The sequence below is a fragment of the Cryptotermes secundus genome, unplaced genomic scaffold, assembly GCF_002891405.2.
Source record: "Cryptotermes secundus unplaced genomic scaffold, Csec_1.0 scaffold1364, whole genome shotgun sequence".
NCBI lineage: Eukaryota > Metazoa > Arthropoda > Insecta > Blattodea > Kalotermitidae > Cryptotermes > Cryptotermes secundus.
In genome coordinates, this window is record NW_019721014.1 from 152,845 (window position 1) to 170,721 (window position 17,877).

The 17,877-nt window shown below is 38.9% G+C and overlaps 1 protein-coding gene across 1 annotated transcript; it reads right to left on the reverse strand.

The window, feature by feature from the left end:
* Positions 1–14,881: 14,881 nt before the first annotated feature.
* LOC111875286 (E3 ubiquitin-protein ligase UHRF1) lies at positions 14,882–17,877 on the reverse strand. Its single transcript, XM_023871396.2, has one exon. The coding sequence runs from the start codon at positions 17,818–17,820 to the stop codon at positions 15,433–15,435; it is 2,388 nt and encodes a 795-aa protein (XP_023727164.1). The 5' UTR covers positions 17,821–17,877; the 3' UTR covers positions 14,882–15,432.

A 17,877-nucleotide genomic window follows, 5' to 3' on the forward strand; every position in this document is an offset into this window, starting at 1 on the left:
TAATCAAAATATAAGATTAGCCCTTTACATTCACCTTTTTAAACTGTAGTAAAGTCCAGTGAACAGAATTTGGGTATTTTGTGTTTCAGGATTCCAGATGCAAATGAGAGGTAAAACAGTTCTCCCCCTTGAGGTTTTTATACTTCATTTGCACATAGTGCATAAAGTGGGCCCATAATGCGATGTTATATCATTCAATTTGCTTGCGTCGTGTCCTACACTATTTAATGGAATTCAGCTACATTTGATATTGGAGGTGTACAGTGAAATTTTCAAGATATCTTTAACTTCTGTTCATATCTGTCAAATATAAGCCATTAAGTTACCCGGTGTTTGGACTTTTTCCATCTTCCTGAATTCAAGGTAATAGAGGGCACGACGTTTCGGAAACTGGATCTATTTCCGTCTTCAGGTTAGAAAGTAAGACACCTACTCAGTTGGGCCCCTTAGAAAGAGTAGGTGTCTTCCTTTCTCACCTGAAGACGGAAACAGATCCAGTTTCCGAAACGTCATGTCCTCTATTACCTAAAATTCCGGACGATGGGAAAATTCCAAACCCCCAGTAATTCTGTGTGTCATCCACCATTGTTAGAACCCTTTAGAATCACTTCAAACATATCAAGTCATAAAAGGGCACGTGTTTGTTTTTGTTTCACTGCACTCGAACAAGGACACTTCCCATTACTACACTTGTTTCATTCAACTCCGCCTAAGGCCTCTGTACTTACAACAGCTTTCCTAACCCTCTTTCTAAAAGTGTTTCATTTACAGGGGAAAGACGTTAGTATGCCTGCAGTTAAACTGTTCCAATCTGTTATTTGCCAACATCGGTTCTTTGTTTCGTAGGAAACCGTAGACGACATCCCCACTCAAAAGATCAGACCATGTGACGTACAGAAATTAATAAAATCTCTGAAATTAAAAAAGGCCTGCGGAATTGACGGCATCCCAAATGAATACCTCACGCGCCTTTCAAGGCGATCACTGGTTCACCTAACCCATTTATTCAATCATTGTCTTCGGCTCTCTCATTTTCCAAATACTTGGAAGGAAGCAAAAGTAATAACTTTACCCAAACCCGGTAAAGACCCGAAATTCCCTCAAAATTTACGTCCGATCAGCCTCCTGTCCACGACAGGAAAATTATTCGAAAAAGTAATTTTGACTTTCCTCCAAAAACATATTGAAGAAAGAGACCTGCTTAACGCAAGCCAGTTTGGTTTTCGTGCACGTCACAGCACGACATTGCAATGTATGAGGCTGGCGGACCACGTGACCCTTAATTTCAACAATAAAATATCTACGGCTGCGGTGTTCTTGGACATCGAAAAACCCTTTGATACCACGTGGCACTCAGGATTGCTGTATAAGTTATCGAAATTGGAATTCTCGGAAAGGTTGACCAAACTTATTGGGTCCTTTCTTTCTAAACGTAAATTCAGGGTCTCGGTTGAAGGCGAAATGTCAACGCCAAGGGAAATGCAATCAGGGGTGCCACAATGTTCTGTCCTTTCCCCTACTCTTTACAACTTGTATATAAATGATGCCCCCTAAACTCATGGTGTTCACCTGGCCCTCTGCGCGGATGACACCTGTCGGTATGTGACAGATCGCAAGGGGAGTTTTATTGTTAGAAAAGTCGAGCGCAGTCTCAGCTCAATGGAGACCTGGTGTGAGCGCTAGAATGTAAAAATTAGTGAAGATAAGACTTAGGGGGGTCTACTTCTCTCGTGGTCGTCGACCGCCTGAGTNGTTAAAGCTCTTGTTAGTTCCGTAATGACTTATGCTAGTCCCGCCTGGGAATTTGCGGCAGACACCCATCTAGTGAAACTGCAGTGACTGCAAAACAAGGTTCTCCGCACGATTGGCAATTTTCCAAGGCGCACACCGGTCCGCGAATTGCACATGACATTCAAAATTCCATACATGATTACATAACAAAATTATGAAGGCAAGAAGCAGAAGTCATACAAAATCATGATAACGAGAATGTTCGCAACATCGGAAAAGGCGAAGCCCGCCATAGAAAGTACAAGAGGCTTAAACTTGGTGGCGGTCGGACATACGACCGTTCAAGTGACTAGACTGCCGTGGTAGCGAATACTACTAGAAATAGGGCATAGTCTGCTGTACTGAGCCTGGACTGACAGAGGCCTTGTATATATTGTAAATAGAAGTAAGGAATAAGTGTGTATATGTAAATGTATGTAAATACAGACAGTGGACTTATTAATACAGACTGACTGACAAATGACAGACCCGACCTCTCGTCAGAGAGGGCGCCCCGCATAGACAAGACAGTAACTTTCATTCAAAAGAAATATCTGTTCATGAGCCCCAGCTGGGGTTCGACACCAAGACAGACAGACAGACTGACTGACCGTCAGTTGCAACATGACTTTGACTCACTGCGATCAGTTCTTCAATCGTCCTCACTGCAACAAAGACACCTAACGCACCTACTCTGAAGTCACGAAACGGCAACAGCTCTTCAACCGCGCTGAGACAACGGTTCTATCGCACCATAGGCAGCTGTTCCTACCGGCCAGCCAGACCAGCTGAACGACCATAAAGAAGACCTGGTCTGCTACAAAGCAGCAAAAGCTACTAGCGCAAGCACAGCCTAACAAACGGTCCTTTTCAGGGCCCACAAACTTTATAAGTGGATGTCTATTAGACCAGCGACATCCCACACCCTCAATTATCTTCATGAGGCTAAGTGGACCCCGTTCTAGACCCATTACTTCTCAGAAAATATGGAAGCGCAAGGAATCGAACCCGGGACCCCTGGGGCTGTAGCCAGGAACTCTGACCACTAGACCACAGCGAAGGCCAAATGAATTGTATAGAAGATATACCTATATCATTAAAACTGATTACTGAAGGGCAGTAACATCAATATAAGGACCTATCACTCAAAGCAAAATTGTCATAAGTTGGAATTTTAATTTCTTTGGAACAAGCGTGTCAGCTACCCAGTTTGATAGTAAAATCTTACATAACTGAAGTCTCACTCTATTTAAATGTGAAGCTAAGTATACGGTTAAAAGTTTGTTCCTGTGCTTAATTAATTAAGCACCATACCATGAAGAGGGACATGAGGTATCATAGTTGTTTGAGGCTCTAAGCTACAAGCTGAAAGGTCGGGGGTTTGAATACCAATGAAGGAAGTTTCAAGATTTGTGACCAGAAACTTGAACAAGATAATTGATGTCAACAAATATCCTATACCAGAGGTAGAATGAATGATGTAGAATTACATTAAACTGTCAGTTATCTGGCATGTATTGGGAATGGTATATGCATGCTATGTGAAATTGATGGTTGCACAAGAGCTCTTACAGAAATCAAAACAGATGTGTAAGCATTGCAGTCTCACTTTGGTACTTGTATGAGAGATTTCCTAGATGATATAGTGGACTGATGGGTGAAAGGTTTTGATTGTACTGTAACATGAACAGAAATTCAACTAACCTTTACAGCAATTAAATTTTTTAAGGAGGACAGTGGGCAGAGATGGTGGCAGTGGCTAGGGGATCTACTGCTTAGTGGCAGTAAGCATCATAACTCTGTTTTTAAAATAACTTTATAAAAATAGTACATTTTCTTTGAATTTTTGCTGTTACATGATAATTTGAGTTGTGTGGATGTCAGATAACCAGCAAATTTGAAAATTTGATGTTAAGGTTATAGATCTGCTGCATTTGCAAGTCAAGCAATAATCACAACTTGTCTGCTGTGAGAATAGTTCTAGCATCTAACTTCATGTAGCAGTCCTTAACAAGCTAAAAGTCTCTCAACGAGTTTTGAAATTCTTTACCTTTTGAGAGACCAAACATTTTACAACGGCCAGCTGATTATCCCATCCTGAGATGACTGAATCTGATTTTTCTCCAAGGACATTAACTAACTTGTCTTTGTAATGCAAACTTACGAGTTTTCTGTAATTGATGATATGAATTTTTAAATATGTACACAAATTTTAGGTTTTAGTAGATTAATGTTTCTCAGTTTAAGTTCTTTGGTTATTTAGTGGTCATTTCTCTGCTTCTAATTTTATTAAAACTTTTTCTCCGTGTAAGATCTCTTTTTCCAGTTGGATGTTCAAAGCCATTGTCTCCATAAATGGGTCATGTATTTTAAATATCTGTTTGAAAATGGAACCCTTTTTATAGGCATGAACATCCAATCTCCGTCACCACCCAATTGGCATTGGCATACAAAGTTTGGCTGATGCATTCATCTACATGAGGTTCCCAATTGACAGTGAAGAGGCACAGAAGCTCAACCAAAAAATATTTGAGACAATTTACTATGGAGCTTTGGAGGCGAGCTGTGAGCTTGCTAAGGAACAAGGTCCATATGAAACCTATGAAGGCTGCCCAGTCAGCAAAGGGGTGTGTTTACTTCTTGTATTCGATAAATCAGAGTGGAAGAACATATTTTGTATCTAGTATAGAAACACGAATTATTTTCTGATGGCCAGTGAATTATTATGTATGAATGCCAAAACTTAGCTCAACATTCGCTACTGTACTCTATAAAATATAGGATATTCTGAGGCATCTCAGATTTTTCAGTAAATAGTGTGATAACCGGCCATTTTTAGCTAAGAAAGTCAATTCATGAGCAAATTTGTATAGTCAGATGACTAAAGACTGGAGTGGGAAGGGAATATTTTTTGTACTTCCACTTACAGTATTTACTCTGTGTAATGTACGAGGGTAAGTCAATAAGTAAGTTACTAATGGATATAGAACTTAAACAAATAAGAGCACTGATTTGAAAAATTATTTTATTTCTCAACATAATCTCCCTGTATATTGAGGCACTTGTCCTGTCGTTTCACAAGCCCCTGAAAACCAGCAGTATAAAATTCTCTGGGCTGCTGTCGGAACCAGGCATGTTCACGTGGCATGGCCTACCTCATGATGCTTGACAGGTTAGGTTTTCACAAAGTCTGTGCATGATGGGTGCCACGCATGCTGACCCTACAACACAAAATGCAAAGAATGGGTCTCGCATTACAGCATCTCAATCACTACCACAATGAAAGACAAAATATGCTAGCCCAAATTGTCACAGGTGATGAGTCTTGGGTTCACCATTACCAGCTCGAGACAAAGCATACATCAATGCAGTGGAAACATCCTGTATCGCCTGCTAAAAAAAAAGTTTAAGGTGACACCATCCTCCGGGAAAGTGAGCTCACAGTCGTCTGTGATGATGAAAGCATACTGCTCACTGCATTCCAGCCTCAAGGAAAAAGCATAAATGACAACTCCTACTGTAACATCCTCAGGAAACTTTATAAGGCAATTCAATGGAAGCATGCAACCTGTCATGCATTATGAGGTAGGCCATGCTGTGAGAATTGCCTGGTTCCAACAGCAGCCCAAAGAATTTTATGCTGCTGGTTTTCAAGGGCTTGTGAAACAATGGGACAGTGGCCTCAATGTACAGGGAGATTATGTTGAGAAATAAAAGCATTTTTTCAAATCAGTACTCTTATTTGTTTAAGTTCTATATCCATTTGTAACTTACTTATTGACTTACCTACATATTACATAAACATAACCCCACATCAGAGCACTTAGCAACTGTAACTTCCTAACTCTGTAACTGTCCAAATGTCGGAGCAGAGATGAAGCTCTAAACTTATGGTCTGAAGATGTGATACTGTTCTGCCTGGTCAGGACTATTACATATTTTGGGGGGCAGTGATAGATCAGTGTGAAGAAATGATGGAATGATAACTAGGCAGATAAAATCAATGAGAAAATTTTAATGTAGTGTCTGAATGTGAGAGATGCTTATTTGTGGATACACTGTCCATTTTTGTCCTATTTGTCCTGTTTCAGGCTTTACTCAATTGAATTCTTCAAATTTTTGGAGGTCTTTATATGGTGGGGGTTATTTTATGACACTGTTAGTATAAGGTCTATGTAGCATTGAATGATGAATTGGAAGGAAGTTGTGGCCTTATCAGTCCTGGCATTGGTGGGACTGAGGAGAATGATGTAAATCCTCAGTCAGGATAGCCTGTGTCCTGACAGAAATTCAGACAAAGCAGATAGAAGTCTAAAATTTCACTGTCAGATCAATCTGTGTGGTGTCTGAATTGATATTTTAAATATATGTATGGGGCTGGAGGATCCTATCATGCTCATTCCTTCAATAAGTCTTTCTGATTTGTTCTGTAGTGTTTTTTATGTACCCTGTCATAATATTGTTACTGGTGTAAATTTATTACAGATATTTCAGTATGAAATGTGGAATGTTGAACCTACATCTTTATGGAACTGGGCAGACCTGAAACATCGTGTTGCAGAACATGGTGTCCACAACTCACTTTTATTTGCACCGATACCGACTGCTTCCACAGCTCAAATCCTTGGAAACAATGAATCATTTGAACCATATACAACAAACATCTACGCATGATGTGTGTTGTCTGGAGAATCTCAGGTCAGAATAGAGATTAGTTGATTCTGGGAATGCCTGCTACCATTCAGTTTAAATTCTTTTGTCTTCCCATCTCAAATCTAAAAATGTAAAAACTAAAATATACAAAACTAATTTTGTCTGTTGTTTTATATGTATGTGAAACTTGGTCTCCCACATGAAGGGAAGAAGGCTGGAAGAAACGGTATAATCGTAAGCTTCATGATTTGTACTCCTACTCAAATCAAGGAGCATGAGATGGGTGGCATGTAGCATACTTGGGATAGATGTGGAGCATATGCAGAGTTTTTGTAGAAAAACCTGAAAGGAAGAGGTCAATTGGAAGCTCTGTGGGTAGGTGTAAAAACAGTATTAACACTTTGCGGACCAGCAATTTAAATATTTAAATCACACTGCGGACCAGCATTTTTATACCTACTAACCTAACTTGTGCACTGTTCACTTTAAAAATTAATATAAAATCTCCTAATTCATTTATGAACTAAATTTTTTAGAACATTTACCAATGCTTCTAGAAGTGCTTGAGAGTGTGATATTTCTCGAAACATTCCCCTCTGTGAAGTGGCATTACACAAAACTTGCAAATGTAGGCATTCCTACTCCTTTTCTTGTGAATTGCACAAACACGGCATTGTCTAGAAGGCTGCTTCCCCTTGAAATGTTCACTCTTCACAATTTTCGCGAGGGTATGTTTCCGCATATCACCCGAGAGTCGCCCGGGGGGGTCAAAATGAGGCCTGCATGGGGTGGAAGTAGACGGTCCCAGTCGTACTAAGACTGTGTCTGCCGCCGGTTCTGCTGCCACCGTGTGGTCTGTAGCCCAGGCTTTTGCCACATTCAGCAGAAATGCCTTGTATTTCAATTTTGAATGAGGGTTTAGATTTTTGAAAACCAAAAATGAATTGAAAATGGCACAATTTATAAGCCATGAGGCAACTTTCTTTGTCCACTTTACTGTTTTCTGAGGAAGAGAATAATAGGCCAAGTACTGATCAGCTCTATCAACTCCCTTCATGAACATATTATACTCGGAAATACAAACAGGCTTCTTTACCTGTCCATGTCTCCTTTGAACATCAACCATGCTCAAATTGTGAATTGTGGAAATCATATTCGCAACACGAGTATCCCTCCAGGACTTACGAGGAATATCCCCCTTCCTCCTGAATGTGGTTTCACCATGTTTCAGGCATTTACATTCCTCTTTCAGATCTGGAGGAAGGCCTCTGTTCACCCTAATTGTTCCACAAACACGTACTTTTCTCGAAAATAGGTGTTCTGCAGTTGCCACACTGTTATAATAATTGTCTTGATAGACATGGTAATTTTGATCAAGATAGGGTTCCAAAACGGAAAGAATAGTTTCTTGTAATTTCTTTCCTTCACCAGAATAAATTTCTAAATTTCCAATATAGCCTGAAGTGCTTTCAGTAACTACACAAACAAGTAGGCCATACTTTGTAAGTTTCCCAGGATTATATGTTCGCATACGAAGCCTTCCCCTCCAAGGAATCACAGATTCGTCCAAAGACAGTTGTTGGTTTGGCTTATAAACTGTCTGAAATTTCTGAACGAAAAAGTTCAATAAGGGCTGAATTTTGAAAAGCCTGCTTGTTGATTGTGGTTGCAGTTCATTACCATTGAAATGCAAACACCACCAAATTTGCTCAAATCCCTTATGGCTCATTAGTTTGCCAAAAATTGGAATTTCTAAAAATGGATCTGTTGACCAATACTCTTTCAGATTATCCCTCCTTGTATGCCCCATTAGAAAGATAATTGCAAAAAAATTTCCCATTTTTGCTGAAGTGACATCCACCCACTTCAACGCCTTATAACTTCTGTCATAATGTTCACGGTGTTGGAGATAGTATCTGTTAGTTTCCTGACATAGCATGTCAAAGAAACTATCTCCAAAAAACAGTTTCACTATTTCAGACACTTGCGTTGGGTCCAACGGAATTTGCTTCACCCCTGGATTTCCAGTAAACTGTCCCAAAGCAGGCGTTTTGTCTACTTTTCCCCATGTGGCTGTCCCCGCAATGTTGCTACCCGCACATTCGTCAGAGCTATGGTCACTTTCACTTTCACTTTCACTGTCTGTGGTCACAATTTTTCGTTCGCCCCTGCCACACTCACTATCAGATTGTGAGTTGCTATCACTAGCAGACTCACAAGGGATGTCAGATAGCTCATCGGAGAATAAGTCAGATATTTCTTGTTCTCCAAGAAATCGCTTGGGTGTCAACCGCTTTGGTCTTTGATCCATATTGAACTACTGACTGACAGCTTGCTACATAAAGCTTGAAGAAATAAAGGCAATTATTTTCCTTTGCAGGGGCATAGTTACAGTGAGGTCTAGTAGCTGATTGGTCAGCAGACATTGCAGAGCCTTATAACACAGCTGCAAGCAGCTACGTGCTAGCTAGGTGGAGCCAGAGAGATGTATAGTGTGTTGCAACTTATCGTGTTTTAAAAACCTGTTAACACACAAACGGTCCGCCATGTTTAAAAGCGAGAAACCTTTTAAAGGGTGCACGGTCCGCAAAGTGTTAAAATGGAATTTAAGGAGTTAAGTTTAAGTTTAGTTAGAGTTTAGATTATTACAGATGATAGACAATGCACATAATTGAAAAAAATCATGTAAAAATAGTTATTGTCTCTCTAAAACAGTGGTTCTCAACCTATGTCAGACTGCTACCTGATAAATTATTTTTTCTACAAGACGAGGGCCCAGTATAATTGATGCCAGTGCCCGGTAGCAGGCCGTGGCCTAATGGTTGAGAAACACTGCTCAAAAACACTGCTCAAAGTTTGTGTCACCATCAGAGAATGACATATCATATTACATGATCATTAGAAAGTTACTATTTTCAGCTTACAGTGGGAACATAAATTGGCATATGGGAGATTTCATTGAACATCCAGGACTTCTCTTCGGTAAGGTTGGCTACTGAAGGTTTTGATATGTACTGAGAGATGTTTTAGACAGGCAATATATGGGGAATTTCTGAATAATCATATATGGCGTCCAATGTGTAATGTTTTGTGAAAGTGAACACCTTTTAAGCCATCTTCATTAGCCAAACTGGCAGATAACTTTATGAAAATTTATCAAAAGAAATTAAGTTTAATCCTTACATATTGCATTATATAGGTCCATATGTTCTTGACCTCGGCACTAGTTGGAGGTGAGCGGTCAGCTTCACACCCCTGCCGCTTTACACCCTGGTACCCGTTGGATAGAAGGCTGGTTGGGCCCCAGAGCCGGTCTGGACTACATGGAGAAAATTGTTGACCCTACAGGGACTTGAACTCCAACTCCTCAGTCATCCAGCCTGTAGCCTATACCAACTGCACTATTCCCCCATACTCCTTCATGGCATAGTGCTTAATTAGTTAAGCACAGGGACTACTTTACCTTTACCATGTTTCATTGCATCACATGTTTGCTGTAATCCACTGAAGTGCATTGTGGGTTGTACTGTGTTCTCAGGTTGTGAATCATCATTTGCTCCAGGACTTGACAAAACTTGGGCTGTGGAGTGAGGACATGAAAAATGTGATTATTGCAGGAGGAGGCTCTGTCTAGGTATCAAGGAGTAATGTGATGTCTTACAAAGTAGTCATTTTAATAGGGCGCAATAAAAGCCATCATCTTATTAATGTACAGTAGCTAGCAGTCAACCAAGGAATTACAAATGTCTTAAGCTTAATTCCTTGTGAGAGCTTCTAGTCAATAACAAAGCCATATCTTCTGCCATTGAACTTGCTAACTCTATTTCAGTATCTGAGGCAGTAATCTGGCAAGCAAGTGCCACCAGAAACAGTTCAGTGGTGATTTTAAGAGGCCAGATTTTTTTTGAGTGATAAAGAAAAACAATGTCTAGGATCTTCAAGTGTCCCTTAATTGGGTTACATTTGAGGATGTTATGGCAGAAGATTACCTCAGCATTGATACTTGCATTGAAACTTGAGTCATTATTGATGTAATAAAGAGTTCACTGAACACCCATCAAGCCTTTAGCAGAGAAAGATGAAGATGGAGAAACTTCTCATGATATACATCAGGGTTCTCCAGGCATTTTCTCTAAATCTAAATAATTCTTAACTATTTCATATAATCTGTATATCACAAGTATTGACTGAGAGTCAGGCCCCTGCATCAACAAAGCAGATGCAGAACACTTCATCACATTACTTGAAAACAAGTTATGGGAAAAACTGATTGTCTACTTTCCTTTGATACGACATGGACCGCATAGAAAATGACATGTATGTATATATATGTAAAAAAAAAAAATCTTTAATTTAATTCTATTAAACAGAAACCTCCCTACGACAGAAAAAAAAATCCAGACCCTTGGGGTTCTATTATGGAACAGGTTTCACTGCAGCAAGAAAATCTGTAATTGACCTATAGGCTTGGCATTATGATACTCCAATAAATATATAATACTATAATTTTACCTGCTTTGTGTGGATATGAAACTTTATCTTTCATCCTGAACTAAGAACACAAACTGAAGACATTAAGGAGAATGTTTGAATCTGAAAGACAGAAAGTAACAGGAAGCTAGGGAATTCCATAAGGTATGCTCTTCACCAAATATTATTAGTCATCATGTAAAATCAAGGAGAAAGAGATGTGTGAGGCATGTAGCATGCATGGGATGGACGAGAAACACGTAATATATTTTGACTGGAACACCTAAGGGGAAGACATTATCTGTGAGATCTATGCACAGATGGGAAGATAGTATTAAAATTTAAATTTGAAGGTGCACACTGGATTAATCTAGCTCAGGATAAGGTCCAGTTACTCTTGTGAATGTGGCAATAAACGAAGAGTACCGTGTTCTGGGATGTGACACCATGTATTCAGGCATAACATTTTGAAACTTCAGTTAACACTGCTTACTTGCTTTTCTCTTTGACTGTAAAAATAGAGGCTATATACATCTATGAAACATCACTTAACTTCTACCAGATAACATGGCACCATATCCAAAAGACAGTACTACTCATATTCATGACCATAAAAACCTCTAATCTAAATTGGTAATATACCCTTGGCTTCCATAAAGAGCGATGAATTCTATGACTAGCCGAGCAACTGTTAGCTTCTGAGTTAAATATTCTCATTCTCATTGACATTAGTGTTACATGAAGGTTATTAAAGATAATGTCCTACAACAGGATGTTCATAGCTTACCTACATGCTCTTGGGATCATTTTTGAGTCAAAAAGTTCTAATGAACATGGATCTGATCTTGAACAGTTTGTGAAAGAAATGAGAATGAGCATTCCAGTAGCAGTAGTAGTAGTAGTAGTAGTAGTAGTAGTAGTAGATCAGTAACATTAATAGTGGTAGCAGTAGCAGTAGCTCAGCACCACTTGCATTTTCTACAGAAACAGCTGCCACTGATGTCCTAGGTGGCCAGTTGTTTGGCCAGAGTGATCACCAGATCTTTTGCCTTTGGACTACTTTCTTTGGGGTCACCTGAAATCCCTGGTGTATGCCATCAAGTCAAACAGTAGGGCTGAGTTGCTGAATCAAAGAATGGACTCTGTGTTCACATCAAAAATGATTATGACTGTTGTGAAGAGGGCTGTTACTTCAATTTCATGAAGGGTTCAACTGTGCTTTGATGATTAGGGTAGCCATTTTGAGTCATGTAAATAATGCAATTGCAATGCAAACTTAAGAGTGTAGCCTAAACTTTTTACTGCTGCTGCCACCACTACTTCCACCAATAATAATAATAATAATAATAATAATAATAATAATATAACCTAACATTAAATGGAAATGTAAAAATTACAAATGCAACAGAACATTAATTCTCATTTTCTTCACAAACTACTGCAGATTGGACCCTGTTCAATTGAACTTTTTGACTCAAAATGATCCCAGGAGCAAGTAGTTATGCTAAGGACATTCTGCTGCACGTCAACCTGTATATGTAAAATTCATTTTACTGATTTTGAATACTGAATAATCTCAAATTTCTTTTCAAAACAGAAGTCTATTAGATGTTCTGAAACTGAGCAAATGCAAGAGTACAGGCATACTACCTTAAGCAATGTTAGAATATTCATTTACTCACATGCAAAATCTGTTATGGGAATGAATGTGTGCCATATCCAGTTAGAGGCACGGTATTATATTACTAGAAACTGTTTTCAGTGTACTTCAAGCATTTATATGACATACATAGAAATTTTCTTCCATATGGTTCCTTATGTAATATATGACATTTTCCTTGGCACTACAGCCCCAGTGGGCCTAGGCCTACCTCCATGAACTTCTCTGTTCAGTTCGGTTTTTCGAGATCTTACACATATGGTAGGACTCCTTGGGCGAGTGATCAGCTCGTCGCAAGGCCTCTACCTCTAGACAAACACAGAAAAACGCACACAAACATCCATGCCCTGAGTGGGATTTGAACCCATGATCTCGGCTTCCAAGTGAGCGAAGACAGTGCATGCCTTAGACCGCTCGGCTACCGTGACCAGCAATGTATGACATACCCCGTTCATTTCATTTATAAATACATGAGAATAAACATCAAAACTGGGTTAACCAACATGGAAGTAAAATATCAGTGCAATACCCTTCAGATCATGTTTATTATTCTGACACAAATCACATTTAAATTACAATAAACAATTTTTAACAAAAAGTTAATCCTTGTCAGATGTCCTAATTGTAAAAACACAACTGCAAAGTAACTTTAAAATTAGTTTCTATTACTTATAAATATAAATTATTTCAGTGTGAGTTTGAACATAACAGGTTGAACTGGGGTCTCTAACACAAGTCAAAATGATAAATACTGCAAAGGAAGGTGTAAACATCATGATGGATAATACCTTATACTCACAATAAATCATCATTCTTGTAACAAGTTTTTCTTAGTTCACCAATCAAATAAAGATATCACTTCTCAGAAGCATGTATATTTAACAAATTAGGAAATGCTTCCACACTGTAATAAGTCTGGCACATTTACTCCTGTTTGTTTCATTACATAAAACTGCATTGGATGAAAAGCGCATTTCAATTTTCTTTTCTACATTTGTTCCATATATTTTTTGTCATGATAAGTGTTAGCAAATTACATGACATCTATAATTGGTAAGTGCATACAAATGTACATAGGCCTTCATGTGAAATGTTCACCACTGCTGCTAAATTTTAACCACAACTGTAACAGCTGCAAATTTTGGTAAAACCCAATATCAATTTCCATGGAAATCTGTTCAGCAGTTCTCAAGGTATTACAAGCGGACAGACAAGAATGGTGAAGCTTTGTTTGATCTTTTTGTTGTGAACATACAAAAAGAAGAAAAAAAATACTTATACATGTAACATACAACAATATATTTGACCAGATTCTTATGCATCATGGATGAGAATATTGATGTATTTGTGAAGCCCTTCCAATATTGGATTCAGAGCTACCTTAGCTTTCTTCACGTGGACACATAAACATATTATTTAGTACAATGTGCAATATGAATGCTGTACTCTTGTATAAACACTGCACCTTCTACTAAAGCATAAAAAACTATGAAGATATTGAATCTCAAGCAGCAAAGCTGCAGGCTGACAACAGACATTAGTACACTTTGCAACATGTGTGTTGTCTGGTCCAGCTCTTCGTGAATATGCTTGGTTTTCAGTGAAAGCAAGTAACACACAGTCCTGTTTGAAAGGTTATCAGTTAATCTGTTAGGCTATTAACTCTTTTATGGAAGGTTTGGAATGTTGTAAGCATGGAACACAGTACAAACCCAGCTTTACATACAGATTATGGTCATTTAGGATGCCATGCTGTGGAGTCTGGCAGAATATTACCAATATCTCAGATGATTCTTTCAAAACCTTGGTAATGGTAATGTTCTACCAAACCGCACTCATCACATACCAGAAGACAGTAACCTTCACACTCATTGCCATGAGAACCTCAGATCTCATCCAGCTTTTGTCTTGGGAGAAAAATGTGTTCCCAATTACAATGTACATAATAGTCATAACAACATTAAAGAATATAAACATAAAGACAAACACAAACAAGCTGCTCATACTAATATAAAATTGACAGTTTTACTGCATTAAATGAAAACAAAACTGTGAAAAAACATGTCATACTGCAGTTAAGGAGATGAAAGTTAAAAGAGTCTTGGGATTGTTAATACACCATGTAATAAGATAAAGGTCAAGCTACCCTGTAACAGGCCGTGAAGGCCCTTAGGGTTGTGAGATGTAAAGGCTCGCACAATTGGCCCACAGATGGTGGTAATGTTGTTAATCTTACGTGCCGGCTGTCCTTTATCCTCCAGGAAGATTCCTGGTACTCATTTCTGTTAGAGGCTGAGTCGAAACCAGGGCCCATAGTGCGGCTGGAAGGATTAGGTCAATTGAAGTAGTATTTAACATTTAGGAGCTGTACAATGCATTACTATGACATGCATGTGTCCAGCAAGCCTAGCATTGTATTTTTCAACACAAATATCATCATACTCCCAAGTCAAAAATCTGCCACAGGTTGTGGGATTCAGAGCTTCCTTAGTTATCTTTTCACAGACATGTAAACATGCTATTCAGTACAATGTTCAGTATGAATTAAACGCTATTGTATAAACACTGCATTTTCTATTATGACACAAAACTATGGAAGATACTGCACCTCATGCAAGCAAATCTGCAGGCTGACAATAGAATTCACAGCCATAAGACATGAAAACGTTTTCCGACATGTCACGTCTGGAAATGTCGATTGTACAAAGTATTCACACAGCCAAATAAATTAGGTTCCCATTAAAATTTCAAGATTAAAATAATATATAAACAAAGAAGGCAACATACTAAACCTAACTTGACAATACATACTGACATATCGTGCTATGTTTGACACACAAAGAACAGCTGTTTCGAACTTTCCACCAACTTGTTACAGTTTATTGTCGTCCATCTTCGTAACCTGGAAAAAGCTGATGAAGTATGGCTGAGAGACTTTCATTCACGGCCATGTTGCACTTTCTTCCAAGATCACAACGGCAACAGGGACACGTATAAACACTGGCTGCAAAAGATCTTTGCAAACAGTTCTTGCAGAAGTTGTGTTTGCAAATGGTGGTGACTGGCTTATGAACCAGCTCCTGGCAACATATGCACATGAAGGTTTCAGCCACTTTGGCAATATATGTCTGTTTTCCATCTTTCAGGTACTGACTGCATGAGTCCCATAGTTTTGTGTTGACATCTTGTTCAATCAACTTCTTCAAACTCCTATCAAGCTTAAACTCTACAATCTTAGGTCTCTTAACTGGGCTGCTAGGCTGTTTAAGGGCTTCATGTAACCTTTTTTTGGGCTTAGTTTTTTGTTCTTTTGATTCTTGTTCCTCAGGTTCCAGCTTCTCTTCTTTGGCCTCCAGGTAACCATCAGGCACCTCTGTCTTATCTAATCCATGAAGCTTAATGAATCTCTTGCCTTCTGCAGTCCAAGGGGCTGGGCTATCATCATCACGGCGAAGACGATATCTCCACACGATGAAACCAGACTTTCCTCTCTCCGGGTAATATTCCACCACTTTATAAATACCATCATACCGATTCCCAACATCAGGAGCATATTTCGAATACTTTTTCAATTTGTAGTTTCTGACAACTCTCACAGGTTTCCCATCTTTCCAGTTTTTGGCTTTAGCTCCTTTACTATTAAGTTTTGCATTACAATTAAGTGCTAATGCTTTGTTTAAACGTGTTAGTGTTTGATTACTGCTCTGATCTGCTGTACGTTTGTTTCCAGATAAGTCACGTCCTCCTGAACCTGTGTAGAGAAACTCATCACCATTGTCCACATCATCCTCATAGCCCCCACTAAGCACAATACTGTACGCACCATCAGACTCACGACCATGAATACCAGCAACATGAGGACGATGTACACCAGACTCTGAGACCTGAACTCTATACAGCCAGGAAGTCCCAACTTCAACACCAGGGACTGGGCCATAATGATTTCGTTGCACCAATGTACATTCCTTGGTTCGCCCCACACATGCCATTCCTTTCCCCCAGTCACGTGTACATTTGGCATTCTTGGATTGTAACTTTGCTTTCTTTTTACTTTCTTTTAATTTTTCACCTGCTTTTACAATCTCATTCTCATCATTTTTGCAATCAGGACAATACCACTCATCACTATCAGGAATATCTTCCAGAGGTGGATCAAGACATCTGATGTGGTAAGCCGTGTTACATTCATCACACAGTATCTGTAAAGCAGGGTCATCCTTTCCACCACAAACATAACAACTGCACTCCCTGCACCTTATATGTGGATTGTCATGACATCCTGGACAATTAAGAGCAATCTGGCGTAAAGGTGTTTCCATTTGCATCAATTTGTCATATTCTGAGCTCCTATCTGCAATTGATATTGGTTTCTCAATCTTCAGTATATCATCACAAAATATGATCTTGCAGTTCTCTAACAGTACAGCATCTCTTCCTGCATATAAACAGCCAATAATTTCATTATCTCTTCTCCTCTTATTAATTGCAGTGATACGAACATCATACCAGTATCCTCTACCTTGTGGATTATCAAAGTTATAGTTTGCCATAACAACATCATTTATTTTCAAGTCACAAAAATTATATTTATGTCTAGCTCTTGGTCGTACATGTTCAAAATTCACTTCTACAGCTGGATCACCTTCATTTTCTTCAAATACAACTTGATACAATATCCCGCCATCTTCTGTATTTTCTATCATATTTCTATTGTCAGTGTTTTTAATCACCTCACTATCTGGTATCTTCCCATCAGCATTAACGGCCTCCAAATTTCCACTGCATGCTCTTCCTGGTAATGTAGGCCATTTCACGGTTTCAGAACCACATTCATCACGTTTCACAATACCAACGATCTTTCCCTCAAACCAAGCACCGCTGGAAATTTTTCTTACGTCAACTAAATCTCCTACTTTGTAATACTTGCTAGAACAACTCAGTTTCTCTTTACTTTCCGGAACTCCACCTCCAGAACTTTTATCTGCCGTCATAAGACCTGCAGTTTCTGCTGTAGTCGCCGATGGTAATGAAAGGGTTTCGGGGTCAGGCTTAACCATCACCTGAATCACATCATTCAATTTGATATCGTAATCAAACATTTTATACTCATCTTCAAGCTGTTTACCACGATAGAAAAGTCTCTGTTTTTCTCTCTTAATGCCAAATTTTTGTTCTACCACATCTTTGAACTCTCGAACACTTGTTATTTTTGATATAGTTACAGTCACATTCGTTTTTCCGTCTACAGTACGAACTTTCACATACATATTTAAGCCGTTCACAATACTTCCTGACAAGCACAACTATCAAACATTACAGTGAAT